This window comes from Callithrix jacchus, chromosome 21, assembly GCF_049354715.1.
Source record: "Callithrix jacchus isolate 240 chromosome 21, calJac240_pri, whole genome shotgun sequence".
Lineage (NCBI taxonomy): Eukaryota > Metazoa > Chordata > Mammalia > Primates > Cebidae > Callithrix > Callithrix jacchus.
In genome coordinates, this window is record NC_133522.1 from 25,390,420 (window position 1) to 25,412,115 (window position 21,696).

General features: G+C 33.5%; 1 protein-coding gene across 2 annotated transcripts in view; it reads right to left on the reverse strand.

Moving 5' to 3' along the window:
* Positions 1-21,696, reverse strand: part of TMPRSS15 (transmembrane serine protease 15) — a 121,909-nt gene that overhangs the window by 93,719 nt on the left and 6,494 nt on the right. For both annotated transcript variants that reach the window (XM_078358592.1, XM_054249036.2), the window contains exons 4-7: positions 14,180-14,331; positions 10,436-10,480; positions 9,253-9,288; positions 2,501-2,632 (exon numbers count right to left, since the gene is read on the reverse strand). In XM_078358592.1, coding sequence (XP_078214718.1) covers positions 2,501-2,632; positions 9,253-9,288; positions 10,436-10,480; positions 14,180-14,331 — 365 coding nt within the window. The remainder of the gene's footprint in view (positions 1-2,500; positions 2,633-9,252; positions 9,289-10,435; positions 10,481-14,179; positions 14,332-21,696) is intronic.

The window sequence follows — 21,696 nt, forward strand, 5'->3', positions numbered from 1 at the left end:
GAGCAAAATGTGTGTAAATCAATGAGAGAGAGTAAAGGTCAACTTCATATGGGAAAAATTATCTTAAATTAATTTTATAAATTTTTCCGTGAATACAGATTGATGGATAGGGGCTTTCAGGTGGAAATAATGCTGCTGGAAGTTGGAGTTGGTGCTGAAGTTCACTAGGCTTGTGGGCTCACCATTATCAATGAATGAAGCAACTTAAAATGAGTAAAGCAACTGGTACTCTTGAAATCTCTCTTGATAAAAAACATTGATTGAAACAATTTTATCCTACACATAATTTGAATTTATTTACCAAAATAGACATAATACTTTCTTTAAACAACAAAGAAAGAGGATCAAGAAAATGGAAAGTGACGGTGTGCAGGGTTGAGAGTGTTGGTGACATGAAAGGCTGGTAACTACTAAGGTTCAATAAACAAAAAAATCTTCACATACTCGTGTAATAATGCAGTTTGACCATATATTTTTATGGCAAATTTAGATGATTACTTCCATTCTAATATTGAGGCTCATCTCCTGAATTTAGAATGGCTCAGAAAAAATAATTCATTAATTAATAGCATTAAAACTTATTTTAGGACAAACTATGGTTCTTTTTTATATGTGCTGATATTAGTTTATCATGAACATTATGAACTCCAGGGAGTAATAACAAAATAATAGGTAGAGTATATTTTTCAAATATTTGATCATATATTTTTTTAGTTATGCCTTTTCCTCTATTTAAGGATAGAGATAATCATTTTACTAGCTTAAAGCCATGTGTCTAAGTTGACATACACTATTATTTTTGAAACAGAAATCAACATCACCTTTGTTGCCTCATGATGGCACACTTGTATCATATTCTCCCCGAAAAGATTTTAGAAAATGCCTGAGAACCATGGCAAAACAAGAACACTGCTTTCTTCTTTGAGTAACTTAGTTATATAAAATAGATTAAAAAATATTCTGTAGACTGCACTTTCTTCCAGTACGTTCTGAGTGAACTTCAAAGTATGTAGTTAAACTTTAAAGGTCTGAATTTTATTCAAGAACATTTGAAAGAGATTGCTTAGTGGAAGTGTCTATAGTAGAGTTGCCTTTTGTGACTTGTTACTGGAAAACAGACAACTCCTGGCTTTTAAGGTACGTACTAAGTGGAGAGGTAGTTTTTAAAACTTCAGTCATTATTGGAATACTCATCTTCTATTAATATCAAGCAAGATTAGAAAGTGTACCAAAATAATGGAAAAGTTTAGCAAATAGTAACTACAGTCTTCAACACACTTTGGGCACTAATTGTACTTATGGTTAGTTTTAAAACTGATTATAAGCCATACCAAAAAATGTGCAGTTAATACTTTCTGTTAAATAAAAAAATACAGGTTAGACTTATCCAAATATAGCAGTCTCCCCTTATCCACAGGGGATATATTCTAAGAACTCCAGTGGATGCCTTAACCATGGGTAATAGTGAACCCTGCATCTACCATGTTTTTTCCTATACATACACACCTATGATAAGGTTCGACTTAGAAAATAGGCACCATAGGAGATTAACAACAATAATCACTAATAAAATAGAGCAATTATACTGATACTCAGAACGACATGCAATTTTATACTTATACATTGTTTATTTCTGGAATTTTCCATTTACTATTGTCGCCTGTGGTTGACAATGGGTAGTTGAAACTGGAAACCTCAAATAAGGGGGAACTATTGTAGTTCTATGTGGAAATCTTCTTCAATGTGTTACATACAAAAATAAATTACCTATTTAGATACTGCTTTCTAGTAAACTTTTCTAAGTGGAATCCAGCTTTAAAAGAAGAAATAAGGCAAAGAGTAAATGTGTTTAAATCAACTAGAGCCATGCTTGGTATATGGTAAGTGCTACTTAAGTGACAAGTAATAATAATAATAGTAAAATAACATTATTGTCATTAACACTCAAAAAATGCCAAAATATACAAGTGAAACACAGACGTTTTACTTATGGGGAATTAAGTTCTTATTCATATCTTGTTTCCATTATTTATAGAACTACAAGAGGCAAATAAGAGCAACACTCAAATTTTCAAGCTGGTTCTCATTGAGTTAGTTACTGTTAAAATGTTGAAAGGAAAGACTGATGTGATAGTGAAAAAAACATGAAAAGAAATGAAAATTTATATCAGAGAAGAGACGAAAATTTAGCAACACCCATCCCCACATTTATGACAGACATCGTTAATCACATCTTCCTTTCTGTAGTGATCAAAAGGAATTCAACAAATTTTTCTGTTTAATTAATCAATATGTTTAGTATTATTTATTAAGTTTAGGAAAATATTAATACAATTATTTTTAGATTTTTGTATTACTACTGTTCAGTAGTTTCAGGTCTCCGAGATTAGTGTGTGTGTGTGTGTGTGTGTGTGTGTATGTGCATGTGTGCATGCGTGTTTGGTTGTCTACAGTGAGGGAAAATAAAAGGGAAGGGGAGACAATAGGGGTGTAAACTTACCACATGTTCTATTGTCTTCATCAGAACCATCTGGACAGTTTAATTCTCCATCACAAAATAAATCAGCTGCTATACATGTTAGCGCATCAGCACAAGGACTTGAACCAGACGGGCACTCTACTGAGACATTTCCTTTAAAAAACGACTGAAATTATTTAATTTCCAATTGATGAGATATGTACAGTGTTAAAACATTTAATATGCTTTTTGCCATTGGGGTTCTTATAAGTATATTCTTTAACTGCCATAGAAATATTTATTTCATTTTAAAATCAGTCATTTGTAAAATTAGAGCATTTTAAATTTTGAAATTTCATGTGGGGCAATTTTGGAAAGTTTATTACATCATCTGCAGCATCTAGCAGCCACTTAATTTACTCATAAGCTTATTATTTGAAAATATAGTGGCTCAAGTCAGTGTTTCTATTTTGTAGAGTAAATTTACCAACCAAAGTCATTTTAAAGTAAGATAAAATACTTAAAATTCCCAGTACATTGCAACATGAAACAACGAGGAAATCTAATGGCTATTCTATCTTTTTCCCTTGGGTCAGAGATTCTTAGGGGGTACACTGTAAACACACCCCTTCAGGGTTTCATGCCATCTTCTGGAGAAAATCTGAACAATTTGCCCCTCTCAGCCTGTCTTGACTTTTACTTGCCCTCTTTCATAAACTTAAGTCTAGATGCACCAAGAAACACATTTTACTTCTAGAAATTAAGTTGGAAAATGTAAGAGCAATTCTGAAAATAAGACATATTCTTACATGCCCACATGATAAAGACTTTTTATTCTATTTTATTTTTCAGGCCAGTGTGGAAATTTGAATATTTTTGCCTCTGAATACAATAATAGTGATAGTGCAAAGTTTTGGAAAGCTTTAACTCAGCAGCATTATTTTTCCTTTTTGGTTATTGTTCTTAATCTTAAAGCCAGAACTGTACTGCCATCTGCTGGGCTTAAAAAAATATGAATATCTGTAATTTCTCCTTCTGCTCTATAAAATTAATTAGCAAAATAAATATGCTCGTGTCTATGAATCTACTAAGTTAATTCTTAATTAAAAACATTTATAGATTTTTGCTGAGTATACATAGAACTAAATTAGATATTTGTAGCTGGCTGTAATTAAAATGAATATAAACCAATGGGAAATTCATGGAATACCCATCTAAAATTATAGGACAGAGTAAATATCAGAGCCATTCTCAAATGACAGAGTACTCCTATGTAGGAAAACAATAAATAATAATAAAAATATTATTTACTAAACCCAATTGCATATACTTGTTGATACATAAGAGCAATTCATCAAAAGTCATTAACCATTGAGTTACTAATCCAGAGAAGGTGTAAGATTTAATAGAATCTCTTCAGTGCTTTATAAATAAATAAACTAAAAAAAGAACTATACTTGAAACTGTGTCTTATTTTATGAGTAGCTGATAGACGTCCAAATATTCAGCATTTCAAAGACTAGATTTGGGGATATAGCAGGGAACATGTATCACATTGACTGTCCTAACACTTCTTGTGGGAGCTTCACTTTTTGATGCATCACATCTCTGTTCATTATCGTTGAACTCTGGATTGAACCTCAAAACCACACCAACAAGTGATACCCCTTGGACTCGATTGATCTTATAAATAATTATTTATTGATCCCGCAAGTATTTATTTTCTGCACATTTTTGTCATGGAGTTTTAAGAGATGGAGATAAAAGAATGAGTAAGGCAGAGCCTCTCTCCTTTCGTGAAGCTTGAAGTTTAGTGGAGGAACTGGTTTATTTACAAATAAATTTTTTAAGAGAGATATTTAAAAAGTACTATGGGAGCACCAAAGTTTAAGCAATTAGTTTCCTTCTAAGGCAAGAATTACAAACATCTTTATAGAAGTGGTCATATTTAAATTAGTTTTTGAAGAATGCCTAGAAATGTACCAGGAGGAGAGCCATATGGAATGTATTTAGTGATATGTCAGGAGCAAATCAATATATGGGAAACAGATGAGTCTCACTAACCTAGATGGCGGGATGTTTATGGAAGGCATAGTAAGAAAGGAGTTTGATATTAGATTCTAGAGGAAGTTTTTATCTTTGTTAAGTGTTTTTCAATAGGCAATGGCATTGAAAGATTTTCACATGTATGTGTGATATGACTAGTCCATGTTTCATAAAGGCAATTGTTGTACCATGTGAAACATCACGTGAATAAGACCACTGGAGAAGCTGTTTCAATGGTCCACGTGAAAGTTGATGAGGGCTAGAATTCTCACAATGGTAGAGACGATGGGACATGGGCTCAATTGCTACTTACAGGTAAAATTGATGAACTTCAGTGACTACATGTGCTTCTGAACAAGATTAGTGGAGGTGGAGAATGGAATGCTAAGGACTGGCAGTTGAATGACTGGAGAGGCCAGTTCTGTTACTATGGCCATTCGTCTCAATACTGTTTATGAGATGAACAAATTGTGAGATTAGAAACTGAGTCTAGTTTGAAGTATTTTGACTTTAAGTTGGAATATTAAAGTTGGAATCTTAAGTTGCACTCTGTGTCTCTCCAGACTGTTTCATAAACACTCTTCACCTGACATGGTCCGTGAGGAACAGAAGTTTCCCATATTAAAACTAATATGGAAAATATAAATGTAATTTTTATACAACGTTTTAAAATTTTAGTCAAATTTTTTTACTGTTTCCTCTCGCTCTCTTTCATTTTCTACATGAATATACATGATTACAAGTTCTAACACAACCATCAATTAAAACAGCTGTTACACCCAGCCAGATGCCAGTTTAATTTAAATGGTTTTGCCCTCTTAAACTAGAGTTTTTTGACTTGAGTATTAATTGTTTGCATTTTATTACCTAATTTTTGTCCTAATATTTCTTTTATTCTAAGAAGTCTATGCCAAATTGTGAAACTATTCAAATTTCATTAATATTAGGCATTATTAACTTCAGTGGGAAAAATGCACTTGTTTTCTGTAATCTATGTGGCATTTTACCCTCAGGACATTAACTTTTGACATATGATAAAGACACACCAGTAAATTAGCATTACTTGGAATTCAGCAGATAGAAGGCTTTAATCGTATATTTGTAGTTGTATCATGAAAAATTCAGTATACACTGAAAGATGATTACTTCAGAGTGATCCAATGTCAGAACAATTTCCAGTGATTTGGCACTAGGAACCTCCTGTGCCTATTGAATACAGGCTCTGTGTTAGGCATTGTGGAGGGTAAAAATAATAAAATCCATTATTTTTTGCCTTCCAAATAATTTGCAAGAGATGTTATATACAATATGATAAATCGAAACCATGTTTTGGAAATCATAGATTTTATTTTCCCTACTATTTGAAAAGGGATAATAGTACTTGGTGGCCAAAACTGTTTAAGACAAATTAAGCCCAAGATCCTGATACTTACTCAGTAGAAGCAGAAATCTTCATCCGTGAATGTTTGCCTTTAGAGAACAGTTTTATTTCACCACATTATATTGGAAAATAGGTATCACCTTACAGAAATTCTCATTTACTGTGATAAAACAAATTTAGCTTTTTAAAAAAATGTATTTTAAGCAAGACTATGGACTTTCAATCCAATTGAAATTACAGTAAAGATTCTTTAGTAGTCTTGATACCATGTGAGTAGGAATGTCTTAAATTAGAGGAGAGTGCTTAGCAATATAAATGTTGTTTTCTCAAGTGCTACAAAAGAATAATTCCTAAAGTCACAATACATTTGGTGTCAGATAAAATCTCTGCATCTCAGTCTTGAAGCAATTAAATTGAGGAACATAATTCTACCTTGGGTTGTTTTGGCCCAATTTCATGTTTTTTGCTAAATCAACCAATCATTCTTTTTCTTCAATCCTCAAACTCTTCCACACAGTGGAGTTGTAGCAAGAATACATTTTTTATGAGATTGAGAAAGGCCATGATACTGAAACTTTTGTTTTCTGCAGCTATTGCCTACACAGTAAGTAAAAACGGATTAGAACAAGCTGTAGTCTAGAAATCCCTCAAACATGGGAGCAATTGCCCAAAACAGCCTCTCTAGGCACTCTGTCGTGGTCCAAAAATTAATCTGTGTAATGTCACCTCAGTTCCAGTCCTCCTCTAATGTTCTAAATGGGTTAGTAAAACCTTCAGGTAATCGGCAACGAAAAGCTGTTGAGTGATAGAGCATAATCCTAATGGACTTTGTACCATCATCACACAAAAGTTCTCTTTGGCAGAATTTATAACAGTACTCATGCCAGGTATATGATGCATGCATTTGTTGATTTTCCTCAAACTCTGTCTTCCAGGCATATAAAAATGAGAACAAACTTAACATCCCTGGAAGGCATATTCATAATAAATTACTGCTTGGAAAATGCAGTTTTCACGTTTAATTGCCTCGTTCCCCTCTATAAATATATAGTATCTTGCTGTATGAGAGAAATAAATGGGAAGAATGATTGGGTAATCATGTAGTACATGGATTCACTAAAAAGAAAAAGAATATGATATTTCACCACTTACTTTCCTTATAATAATGCTTTGAGGATTGATTAAGGTAATCCAATACTGTCTCTGATAATAGGAAACATTTAGAAACAAAGTTTTTTTTGGTGAAATAAAAGTTCAGATAAAAATGAACATTACCAAGTAGAATAATCTTGTTTTAAATTCAGGGTTTTTATGAGTTTTTAAAATAAAGAATCCAAATTTTTTTTGTTTGATTCTGTTTTATCAAACTCAGAAGGGGGAAGGAGTAGGGATCTAATATTGGCAGTGTTCCTTCTACTCCTTCTTTGTGGGAGTCACCATGTTGACCGTGGTACAGTGATATCTGTATTATCTCTCTTTCAATTTTCATGATCGTTCTCCAAGAAATATATTTTAATCTATTTTTCAGATAATAAAGTTCAAATAGGCTGGATAGCTTGCCAGATACATGTAGATTGATTGAAGAAATTAGGTAATGCATGAATTCACCCACGTCTTTTTAGTGATTGAGAATTTATGTTGCTTTTTGATCTTTATTTTGACTATTGATTACTTACACAAAATGTGAAAGACAGGGCTAAGTGTGTACACTGACCCCCTGCAGAATGAAGAAAAGAAGATTTCTGCTTCACTTACCAGGAGAGGAAAATATGGGTGGCATACTTCCCCATGCTCTCTGACCCCTCATTCATCATTTCCTTTTTCATCCAGAGGAAATTGGGCAGATGGTTCGGCCAATTATTTATTTATTTATTTATTTGTTTTGAGACGGAGTTTCACTCCCCTTACCCAGGCTGGAGTGCAATGGCGCGATCTCCGCTCACCGCAACCTCCGCCTCCTGGGTTCAGGCAATTCTCCTGCCTCAGTCTCTTCAGTAGCTTATTTCTTTATATTTTTAACAGATATGTCTTCAGTACAGTAAGGGAGAAAAACTTCTTTTAAGCCCGGTGTTTTCTTGCTTTATTTTAAACAATCTTTTCACCTAATTCATTCTACATACTATTAGGACATTTTATACAACTAAGAAGAACTTAATGGCTTTGTGTTAGATTAGTCACTCAATGAACCGATAAATAAATAGAAAAAGGGCATTAATTTGGATACTTGTTGCTGGCTTTCAAGGTTTTAGGAACACATTTTTCAAAACACATTTAGCTTACTCAGCTCATTTTTAGACAAAGGAATTAGCCATTATCAATCCCAAAAGCATTTGTTCAAAGTGTGTTGGAAGGGGATTTGAGAGGCTGTAAATATTTTTCCACCTTGGAGATGAGAATGTGGGCTCAGTGGCAGGCTTTTTTTTTTCTTCAATATGTTGTGCTGCTGTTTGGAGGTAACCTAAATACAGCTGCAGACAGACTTATGCTATCATAATAGATATTTATGGGTTTTAGAGTTGTGATGGCTTGTTTCCTAAAGCATTTTGATTGATTCATATATTGCTTTGCTTTTCAAATATTACACCAACAATTTTTATTCAAGAATTATTTATCCCTACTAAGAATGGCATTTATGATTTTACAAATGTTTTCTCTTTATGTATATAATATTTGATGTAAATTTTAATAATGTAACATGGTAGTGGTATTGTTGGGAGCTGATTGAAGATCTACATTATTGACTTTATTGAATTTACTTCAAGGGATTAGGGACACATCCAGGACATTCTTTATGAAGATTAAGTCAGGACCAGAGAAGGTATTTTAGTTGATTGAAAGACAGAAGCATAGCGGAGAATTCCTAGAAATACAGAGAAATTGTCACACTAAAGATACATACCGAGAGCTGGCATAAAGTAGATATTTAAAAAAAATTATTGAATGAATGAATCCAAGGCCACTTTGGTAATTCTTTGGCCACCAGTACCATGTTAACAGCAGAAAGAAAGCATGTCCAGCTTGTATGCAGAGAGAATAATCAAAGGAAAGAAAGTCCCTAATATCCGATAAAATTTCTTCCTTGGTGGAAAACCTTTTGATCCTATTGGTGACATTCTTTTCAGTAGATAATGAGAGTTCTGTTACTAATAGAGGATAGGAGTAAACTCTGACAACTCAGGCATTAGGCCTCAATATGTTGTTTACTTTGGTGAAATCTTGGGCTAAAATTGGAAACTTTTGTGGTCCTGGTTTCTTATCTATAAAATAGGTGCAATATTAATTGCTAAGATATCAGAGACTTCTCAGGAGCCTAAAATAAAATGTAAATGAAAACTTTGTTTCAAAAGATAATATTATTAAAGATTACCTGGAGTTGCCAGATGACCGGTGGTTATTAGCTTGTCTGAAAAAAAATTATATTAAAATAATGATTATATATTTAAAACTACCAGGAATTTATTATATATTCATTCTATATAATATTTAACCTAATAATTTTAAAAGTTATTATGAATTATTAGTGTCTATTCATTTAGAAATATGTTATTTATATTTGGATCTAAGAATAAATCTTTTATGTTTTTGATTATTTTTAGAGTTGTAAAGTAGAAGTTTTTAGATTTAACTTATCTTTTCTAACTAAAGAAGACTAGGTTATTCAATGATCAATAACTAAATATGAGGATTCATTAATTTCATAATGACCATAGACTTAAATGTTACAGGTGAATTTGATGCTGTTTGAAAGAGAAGCATGGGATACGCTTAGACTATGGGCTTTAAAATCAGAAGGAACTACTTTTGATTTCTGAGTTTGACACTTAGTAGCTGTATGGCCCTGGGCATGTCACTTATTACTTAATTTATTCTTTCAAATGGAAAAATATCACCACCTCTCTGCAAAATCGTTCTGATAATTGAAATAGGTAATGTTTGTAAAATGTGGTACATGGCTAAAGAGGATGTCTTAAAAAATAAGACTTTAAATATGATAAAAATGGTCATGATTATTATACCAAAAGTAATATCTTCATAGTTTTATAATTATGAAATTTTGTAATTGTAGTTTGAAAGATGGGGGTGAAGAAAGTGCTGGAAGAGAGTAGTTAACATTAAGCCCGGATTTTCCCTTCCAAAGTGCAATGTCTACTGAAAGCCATCTTTCTTTATCTGATGCATAGTGACCTCACAGTTGCCATAGCTTTATCACCAGGGCACCAGGATTGGTGAGCTGTTTATGGAGATGCTACACACACACACACACACACACACACACACACACTCATATCTCTTATATATATGTATATAAAGTTTAAAATATGAAGTACCACTGAAATTAGAAATGTGTATTCTTGGCATAAGTGGTGAGGCATTAGAATCATTGTAATATTATGAACTATGTTTTTTCTAACCAAATATAAGCTTCTTACAATTTGATATGAAGATTAAATGCCTAAGAAATAGCTGCAAGAAAAAAATGTATATTTTCCTAATGTCATAGAGTTTGATGATCACTAAGTTATATTTCTAAAAATGTCATAAACACTGACCTGAAGTTGTTGCAGGGCTTGGTGTAGAAAAATTCTCCAAAGATGCTGGAATAAAGTAAAGTTGATTTCACACATGGGCTTATCACATAAATGCATTACAAAACATTGAGTACAACTCGAATATTCATTCAAATGGCATCTGATCCTTTGGAGTTCCTCTTTTATCCCCTCCCATGCTAAATCTTCCTATTCATTATTTGGTTGTAATACATCTGATACATTTCCACAGTCTGCATATTCTCTGTATACAATTTACTTATGCAAAAAGTTTGCTTTCTTTTGTATCTATTTAAGAAATAATTTATTAATCATAGTTATATAGAATAATTTACATTTTAGCCAACTAATATGACATGATGCACCACAACTTGTCATACCTAGAACCACTTGTTTTATACTAAAACATATGAAGAGAACAATTGCAAAACAATCTTTCACATAATTAATATTTCCTTGGAACCAAGTGGTCTATAAGTAAAAAGTGCTTTTGACATAAAAGATAAAAGCTGTTCCATTGGTCATATATCTCTGTTTTGGTACCAGTAACATGCTGTTTTGATTATAAGGACACATGCACACATATGTTCATTGCAGCACTGTTTACAATAGCAAAGACCTGGAAGCAACCCAAATGCCCACCAATGATAGACCAGATAAAGAAAATGTGGCACATATACACCATGGAATACTATGCAGCTATAAAAAAGGATGAGTTCATGTCCTTTGCAGGGACATGGATGAATCTGGAAACCATCATTCTCAGCAAATTGACACAAGAACAGAAAACCAAACACTGTATGTTCTCACTCATAGGTGGGTGTTGAACAATGAGAACACATGGACACAGGGAGGGGAACATCACAAACTGGGGTGTGTTGGGGGTTGGGGGGCTAGGGGAGGGATAGCAGGGGGTGGGGAAGTGGGGGAAGGGGTTAACATTGGGAGAAATGCCTGATGTAGATGACGGGGGTATGGAGGCAGGAAACCAACATGGCATGTATGTACCTATGCAACAATTCTGTAAGTTCTGCACATGTACCCCAGAACTTAAAATATAATTTTAAAAAAGACAAAAGCTAGCAATTTTCTTCAAACTTGTCATGTTTAATAGTTTTAAAAGTATAGATTCCGCCGGGCGCGGTGGTTCAAGCCTGTAATCCCAGCACTTTGGGAGGCCAAGGCGGGTGGATCACGAGATCAACAGATAGAGACCATCCTGGTCAACATGGTGAAACCCCGTCTCTACTAAAAATACAAAAAAAAAAAAAAAAAAAAAAAATTAGCTGGGCATGATGGCACGTGCCTGTAATCCCAGCTACTCAGGAGGCTGAGGCAGGAGAATTGCCTGAACCCAGGAGGCGGAGTAACGGTGAGCTGAGATCATGCCATTGCACTCCAGCCTGGGTAACAAGAGCGAAACTCCGTCACAAAAAAAAAAAGGATAGAGTCACCTATCTATGCAAGATATAAAGGAAATCAAACATATCTCATGAAAAACCATCATGTGGTGAATGTTTTCATTCAAAACTATATGGATGATAGGTGGGCTAAGAAGTATATTCTCTCTTCTACTAACCAGGTGTTTTATTTCAGCATTTTATCATTTTAGAATTATGTTGCTTCTACAAAACCTGTTGAAGTTTTGTAAATGATACATGGTAGAGTATTGATGAAGAAGGTAAAATAAAATTTATGTAGCTTTTCTTAGAGATTATGATTTAATTTTGTTACATTTGACAGTATATTGTACAAAAATTCAAGATATCTATGAAATTCTTTACTAATTTTAAAATTTTATAAATTCAAAAATTCACGATTCAAATGAATATTAAACTGAAATACCTATAATTAAGCTTGATACTGTGTTTATAAATATGTTTACACAATTCAACAAATTAAATATAACTTTTGCATGTTGAGGGTATTCTTGGGCTGATGCTATAATACAGTTTATTATACTTGTGATACAAATTCTAAATTAACTCAAAGTATATGGTTTAATTGAATAAAATTAAAAATCACAAACTCTATTCTCCAAGAGAATCCAAATGTAGGAAATCATGAAAAGAGGTTTCAACATATCTTTCAATTCGCCTATCAGAGCGGACCACCAGAAACAAATGCACATTCAAATAAAGACAGTAAGATGACAACTTTTTGGTCATTGGAAAATGGGGGGTGGGAGGAGGCAGAGGATCAGGAGAAATAACTAATGGGTACTAGGCTTAATAACTGGGTGATAAAATAATCTGTACAACAAACCCCTGTGACACAAGTTTACCTATGTAACAAACTTGTACATGTACCCTGAACTTAAAATAAAAGTTAAAAAATAAAAAATGAAAATATTCATTTTTCCATGCCAAAAAATGAAAAATGACTATAAAAAAATCAGTCAACATTGTTCAAAGATAAAAAAATTACAATCAAGCTAGTATAAAGGTTAAGAGCACAGACATTAAGATCAGACCACAGAGGTCAAAATGCCTAAGTCTAAATGGCTGTGTGATTTTAGGGCATTTACCAAAATGTCTGTATTTTGGTCTCCTCCCTAATTTGGAGATAGTAATGACATCACATAAGAGGATTAATGTAGAGAGTAAAAATGTTGATAGGTAAACCACCTGATCTAGCTAATAATAGCCAGTAGTTTTCACCTCATCTGAATCAAAAATTCACAGTAGATAGTCTCTGCTCCAGCAGCTCTGACATGGGGCCAAACCATCAGTAGAGAAGGATTAAGAATTAACCGTCTTAAGAACAGGAGCTGTAAGATGTTGCAAGAGACTGAATGAAAGAGGAAACTATGCTTGATGAAACAATGCTCTGAAGAGAAGCAACTAGAGATCTCATATCTACTATTAGAAAATAAAAACAAAATAAAAAAACAAAACTCCTGTATGTTTTTATGTATTTAATTTAGAGGCAAACATACCAATCAATATTTTGTAGCACAACTAGTTCAACTAGTTGAAGGCTATTTAGAATTTCTCTTTATTCCTCTCAGTGTAGATGGTTATGTATTGGCTAACCTTCTAAAATCCCAAAATTTCTGAATTGCAAAAAGTATTTGGTCCCAAGGTTTATGGATAAGGGATTGAATCTCGATGACCTTAGAAAATTACTACAGTTCTCAACTGAAATAAGCACACTGTAAGTGTTTGTTGAATTGAGTTGAATGGAGGATAATTAGAATGGAAAATTTGGAACAATATAAGCATTTATAAACATATTTTTATGTTGTTGTTTTTGATGTCCCACATTTCTTCTTTTTTGGTTTATACTTATGTTAACATTATTTATCATTTAAAAATAAAAATTTAACTTTTGTAAATAGGTAACAAGAAGGGATCAAACTCACTGACTCTACTTTTTCCTTCTTTTTTAGCTTCTCAATTAGAGATTGGACCTTGCCACATGATTTTGCCTTCTAATAATATCTAAAGAGAGTTCCCGAAAAGTCAGGGTGTGCTTGACCAGTGCAAAGAATGCATAAGAACCGCAAACATTTATGCACGCCAACACTTTCAGAATCTCCTTGATATTTTATAAACTTTTTCTCATTGATAAGTTTCTTCAAATATGGATTCTTCATATTTTACTTTTCTCATTCAAATGTGTCACTTCAGGCAATAAGACATGTTCCTAAGGTCAAGCATGATTCCACTTCGTCCCTGGTATATTGATAGAATTTTAATTTCATAGCTTAATGATTCAAAGAAATAAAGTAATGTTCACAGATACCTAGGATATCAACGCTGTTCAAATCAATATGGAAAGTGACCAGTTGGCTGGATTTATTTGCTTCAATGCCTTGAATCAGTTCTTCTTTTACATTTTCATCTGACACCCACTGGGCAAAGAAAAGGTCAAATATGACTATAATGCTGCCATTTCTGCAAAGCAAAAGATGATATAAGAGGAAAAAGTCAGACATCTTCAACTGATTTGTGCTCAATTCATGTTAAATGTCTTTGAAATTTTCTTTCTTTATCTTGCTAATTCTCATTATACCTGTGTAAGGTATGTTATTTCAAATATTATCTTTATTTCACGAGGGAAAGAAAAAATGAATTGAAAGACTAGATGCTTTTTTTGAGAAGACAAACTCCAAAGTAGATGCAAAATTGAAATCTGAGTTTTCTGAGTTCCACGTTAGAGCACTCATCCCCAGGCTATGATGTTCCTGAGACGCTTGTGTTAAAATCATGCGGTATCTTGGCAATTATTCTAATTTTACTGTTTGGAGAAATGAAGAGTATGGATTTGTAATTTTTCACGGGTGATTTCTAAGTTGGGAGAAATATAAGACAATTTTACTGGTTTCAAGGGAAATTTTTTCTACATAGTTTTAAAAGGCCTGATAGCAAGCTTGTAGCAACTAATCTACATCTACCTCTACTTATCTATTTTGCTTAATATAAAATATCAAAATATGCCCTGATTTCAAGGGATAGAAAGAAAACAAGGATATCTGGGTCTATTAGGGACTCACAAGATATTCACTCTCAGGTCCGTGAGTCGGGATTGTTTTGCCTACATGATCTGCAAACATTGCATTAGAGTTCAACCATATAGCCCTAATCATCTTCCCCCTTTATTTTATCCCCTGCTCTGTACCAGGCATTTTAATAGGTAACCTTTTTCTGTGTAAAGAAAGAGAAAAAAGAATAAATTTTTGGTGAACAGGGACACTTGGGAGATTTTTTTGCACTCCTGCTTACATTTCTATTTGGCAAATGCTATCATTTTAGGGTGTGACCACTTGGGAAACAAACTCTAGCTCTTATATTTATTCTGTACTCCTCAATAAGCTCCGGGAACTCAGGGCATACTTGGTTCCTCTATAGACAGACTAGGGAAAACTAAATTTTGCATGATATGTTTATTGCTTTCAAATTATGAGAGTTACATATTCTTGTGATATATGTAAATTTATGAGCTTCTTGAAGGGTTTCGTCAAGTACAGTAGAGTTCTTTATTTATCTGTGCATCTATCTATCCTGCTAGAACCTACAGTGAATCTTGTTGTTTTCATCCATGATTGGATAGAGAACCGGAGCAGTCCTGAAAGATCACAATAGATCAGCAGCTCTACTAGGTGGGGTATATTTCTTCTTAGCGTCCATGGCACTATTTAGTTTCACAGTGATTCCTTTCTAGGTAGCTGGTCTCTCATTTTCAAAATAACAAGATATATTTTTTGATATAATATTTTTATAATTCACATATATTAAACAAATTATTTAAAATGTTAGAAGGTTTTACTTTCTAATCATTCTCTTGAATTATAGTAACTAAATCTTGTAAACAAGAAGGTTCCCTAGTAACTATTTAGTTTAGGGTTTTCCAAACTTATTCTGATTTTCCTGTTTGGAGAAATATACATGAAATCACTGTTGTTCTTGGTAATCATAAATTTTGCCACAGACACTACTTTCATCTACTCTTCCACACTTGTGCTGGCTGGCTGACGTCTAATTTTACTGTAGAATGAGCCTCATTTTCTTAGGAAAGTTGACATCTTCTTTAACCATTCTTTATACCAAACAACCAAACATGATTTTATTCGTGGGTGTATGACCTGGACCTGGTCAACAGAATCTAAAGGGAAGACTAATAGAAACTTTCGGAAACTTTTAAAATATCTTATAAAAGAACAGCTCGCAGTTGATTACTACTCTTCATTGTTGAATGTCATTAGGTCTACATAGTTTGCTGAAACTGCCACATGTACCTTGAGTCCATGAGGCAGCCCATTGTTGACAAGCCAAAGAGCATAGTGGAAGAAGGAAAGTATCCAAAGTCTTGACTATATCATTGTCATTGTACTGCTGAAATTAATCTCCCTTAAAGCCTCTAGATGTCTTGTGATGTCAGATAACAAACATTTTTAAGGCACTTTTAGTCATGCATTCTGTTAATGGGAATTTTGAAAATTCTAACAAGCATACAACTGTCAGGCCCTACCCCATATCTATACAAACAGAAGCTCCAGAGAAAGGTAACGACTCTATTTTTGAACCTGATATTGGCCAATATTTTCATTTTAGCCACTTAGAGTAATGTGGGTAACTTTGCTTAGGGTTATACAGCTTATTAGTGTAAGAGATAGAAAAGAAACCTAGGGAATCTGTTTCCCTAATGTGTTTTCATATAATTCGCATACGCCCACACTCAACAACACTGTGATCAATTCTATTATGAACTATTTGTCAGCAGCCAAGAGGCTACAGCACATTTACCCTAAAGGCATGTCCAGGTATTTTATTCTGTTGCATAGTTAGCAGAACTTTGTATACAAAATAGCTGGTTGGATGTTTTTGCAGAGAAGGAAAAGGTATTTTATTCCTTCAATACTTTCAAAAGATTGATGATTGCCTTTTTTCCTTCTCCTCTTCTTCCTTCTTCTTTTCCTCTTACTCTTTTTCTCTTTTTTACATTATGTCTTCCTAATCAACCTCACTTTCCAAGATAGTTAAATGAACAGGTTTGAATATGGTTAAAATGAAGTCAGAGTGAACAATGTGCATCATTTCTCTGTCCCATATTTTCATTTTATCTTTGGTTGCAGACTAGAGAATTTAAATTCTGATTAAATCTGTGTTTTATTTTATGTAATTTAGCAGGTTTAATTTGACTGAACACTTGCTTTCATTTTCTTTGAGTTATTGAGTAAAAGAAGTATGGTACTTTAGGCAAATAAAATACAAATCTGGAATTTTGCTTCACTGAGTTGAAAGTAACTGGATTAGTTCATCCTCAGGCATAAAACACTTTTCTTTGAAAGGTGTGTTCTCTTAGTTGTGAATTATGCATCACATTTAATAATTTATACTTAGCAAAGATAGGAGTTGCATATCCTATATCCACATAATGTTGTAGCCTTTAAAATTTATTTTCTTATTTAGTGGAAATGTTGAGATGAGAGAGATATAGTAGAAATTTTAAAAAGTCACAATAATTATTTGTGATTCACCTCATAAGCAAGCAGAAGCTGTTATTTTAGTTGTTTAGTAATGAAATGAGAATTCTTCACTTAGGTTAAAAAAATGACCATTTTCATTTCAAGTACTAGTCCTAGTAAAATAACAATCTTTTTCTAAAGCAGATAAATATTACCATTGTACAGGAAGCCTGAGTGTAATAGAGCAAAATGTTGTTTATTTCATATTTTTCTTAATGATATTGGTAACCTCTAGGGTTGCTGAGTAAACAAAAGTATTTCCTTTCCTAACTTGGTGGCTTATCTGTGCTCAAAGGGCAGAAGAAACTACATGCTGCCACAGAGGGTAAATAGTTCTTTATTAAAATCAAATGCTAAATGTTCTGAATGCAAGTACTTTCCACAAAGCCCAATGACTGAAATTTTCCTCAAATAGACCAAACCATTTGCTTACCCTAAAGAGTAGACACACACACACACACACACACACACACACACACACACCCCAATCATAAAAGTTAGTAAGTGGCAGAGGTTGGCATTAAATATTGTGAAAGTAAGAGAAAATAGTTTAATGACTAACTCTAGTATTCTGAGTGCTGGAATTTGATCATATACAAACATGTTGTGTGAGTTTAATTAGAATCTATAACAAAAATGTAAATAGGCAAAAGATATATATATATACACACACACATATATATACACACACACACACAGTTGATGTGGGTATTGTTAGGTGAGAACTCAGTTATTTCTGTTTTCTAATTTTATCAATTGGATTTTTAAATTAAAATAATTGATAAAGTTAATAATGAGTCTGCTACCTTTTCCTATGAGTGGAATACGTCTGTTTGTAGGTGATTATTTAAGGTAAAGTAGTCCTAAATGTTTCACTGTTACTCTCTCTCCTGCTCCTGAATTCCTTTTTCTATCCTCCTCTTCTAGGTTACTCAAAATAGCAACATTCAATTTATCAACAGACATCTTCATGAAATTCCTTTGCATTGCACTTTTTAAAAACTTACTTCTGTTTTAATAGTAGCTCAGCTACCACCAGAGGGAAGTATCTCTACACTGATGAAATACATTACTTGACAGTCATTTAAAAATATTTGTCAAGGTTTGGGCACTATACTAGCCTCGTAGGTTGCTATAAAGAAGGAGAAACAAACAATCCCTAAGCTCAAAAATTTTATGGTTTCAAAGGTGATTTTGCCATCTAGAGAAATAAGAAATTACTTACTAAATATCAAAGAAAACTTTGGGATTTTGATAGCCCACCAGGCCTATATATAAAAGTCTTATATTCATCAAATGTTCCCAGCCTAATGTAAGTGAAGTTATCCAGCATGTTGTAGACATGTAAACACAAAGGATTCCATTAGCAAAACTATTCTGAAAACCTCTGCAATGGACATTGTGCTTTCTGTATGGATTTCACTAGGCAGAGCCAAAGTCAAGAGAGGCAGGCACCTAGCATACCTCTCCTTAAAGGAGGTTAAAGGCTTTTGAAATAAATCTGACTGCAGATCTCCAGACTCAATCCTCTGCAAAACTGGAAAAGAGAAATTTGTTTCATTCACCTCAAAGTAGACAAATAGCTTAAAGTGAACCAACAAAAAATAAAACTTGCCTGTGTAGCTTTATACTCACATAATAAAGACTAAGTACACATTTTTATCATCATTTTGGAAAAGATAAAACGATTAACCTTTCCTGCATGTTCATGTTTCTCCTTTTAGTTCTGATATCGGACTGATGAAAGATCCTATAAGAGGTTAGACCCTCTGGAAACAAGGATGGGACTATGTACTATAGGTAGAAATGAAGACAGCAGATGGGTGTAGGGGCAGCTACTGGGATTAAGATGTCATAAATATGCCATGGAATAAAGAATGATACAGATAGATAAGGAAAGAAAGAGGGAAAGAAAGAAAGAGTGGGGAAACTGCATGAGAACTCATCCATTATCATGAGAACATATGGGAAACTGCCTGAATAATACAATCACCTCCCACCGGGATAAAAAAGAGAAAGCAGGATGGTTTTGAGGATGTACAGATGACGCGGTAGGACTAAAGCAGAAGCTTGTGGCGAGTGGGGGAAAAGAAAAGTAAGGCCAGAGTGTGCTTTGGTGACAGAGCCATGAAGTGCATCTGCATTTAGGATATAGCACTGGAAAAAGTCTTTAGGTATTTGAAAGACAGATCTGAAGATGGAGAGTCTTATTCTCTAAAAAACTAGTAACTATAACCTGGATCCGTGGGTGAGAGTCAAAACAAAGAAATAACTGGGTGATAATAACAAAGTATTTTCTAGTACCTAAAGTTATTTCATAGTAAACAAAATATGGTAATAACCATGATTATTCATTAGGCTGTATCCACAGCAGTATTGAAAAAAAGATTCCTAATTTTTGTTAGCTACATGAAATGAGAAAATCAAATTTAAGCAGTATGAATCTCTTTCTACTAAATTCTAACAGTATTACAATCTAAATGATAGAAAAGCCCTTATAGACTTCTGGATAAACCAGTATACCTTTAAATCCAGTGACAGACTCTTATAAAGGTTATTTCTCCATTTGTTTAACTCATTCCACTCTGATTTCTGAGTATTTTTCTATATGCTAAGTCCAACAACTAGCATTGTTAATTCAGAGACGAAAAGCACATGCATAACAATTAAAAAGCTAAAATAAATAAATAAATAAAAGAATAAAAGCATGTAAAACCTCAGTATTGTTACCCTAGTATGAGTATAGACTCTCCTGTTAGTTTTTCCATAAAGTTAATGAAGACTTTAACATACACAAGGCTAGAAATCAGAGTAGAGAACAAAGAAAACTAAAGGTACAAGCATAGGGCTTGTGTGGAAAAAGTTCTGTGGAGATTTGGGAAATGAACACAATCAGGCACATGGAGGGAGAGAGTAGTCACTGAGAAACACACAAACACTGTTCCGCCAACTCCTGAATATGTGACTCTTTAGACGTAACTTTCATTGCTTCACTCTCTGTCTTGAATACTTTTTTAATATAAAAATTAGTAGTAGAGGACAGCATGGATGTTTTAGACAGACAGATTAAATGGCAGCATGACAATGGAAAACTCACCTAGCCTCTCTGAATCACACATTAATAACTCCTAAAAGGTTGATAACCTAAAACTCCACAAACCCTTAGTGAGGAATATATTAGGTGACATACACAAGTACATGGTAATAATGGTACACAGAAGAACAAATTGTATGTAGTGATTTTCTGATCAGAACTAAACATTTTGTTTGCTAAATGAATTGGCATACCTGGAGCACCATCATTCTCTATATACATGCCACTTTTCTCTTAAAAGATGGGGCTAAATTATCTTAACCTTTTAAAAAATAATGGAATTATTATGGAGCAAAATGTAACATATTTGATTTTTTAAGTGTTTTTATGGTGCCTTTTAATTTATCTAATTGAAGACATAAACCTTAAATATGGATGAACAATGTAGATGGGAACTGTAATAATTTCTCCTAGATTGCTGACTGTGTAAAAGCCTGAAAAATATGTAATTTTAAGGCCCTGGCATATACTAAATAATACATGAATAAAAGTAAAATTAATTAACATTCAGGTTTTATAGGTAGCAATGTCTGGAAAACCTATCGGGAGGCTATTGTCTTCTTCTATGGAGTTTGCATATTGTGCTTTCATTTCAAACTGTGCATGGAGCTTTTCAATTATTTCCAACTGCAGTGCAACAGCTGCTTAAAAACTAAGGCTTATTTACTCTCATGGAAAAGCAGTATGGAAGATGGGCAGCTGTAACTAGGGACTATGGCCATCAGTCTAGCTTACTTAGGTGTTTAACTGGCAAAAGTCAGGTTTTCCATGCTCATCTTGGCTTTCATTGTTTGTTCTCCTTCCTGTTCCAGGTTTACTGTCATTTTTCTTATTTCTGTAGAAAAAGATAAGTTTTCTTTTCCATTGCATCTTGAGTCCACTCATCTACGGTGAAAAGCAAACCCAACCTCACTACAAGTTGTTATATTCTTTGGGCTCTGCTACTTTAACACTGTTGTATGGAGGAAGAACATATGCTGAATCAGAACAACAAAACTCCATTCAAATACATTCCCCAACACCTACTAGCTGTGTGACTTGTGACATTTCAAGCCTTGGTGTCATATTTATATAAGTCAAAATAATTGCATCTCCCTCATTTTGTGAGGAATGAATAAGAAAATACATCTTATTTAAGTCACAAAAGTCTTGGCCTGAAATAGAGACTCAACCAGTGAGTTTCCTTTTTGCCAGCTTGTC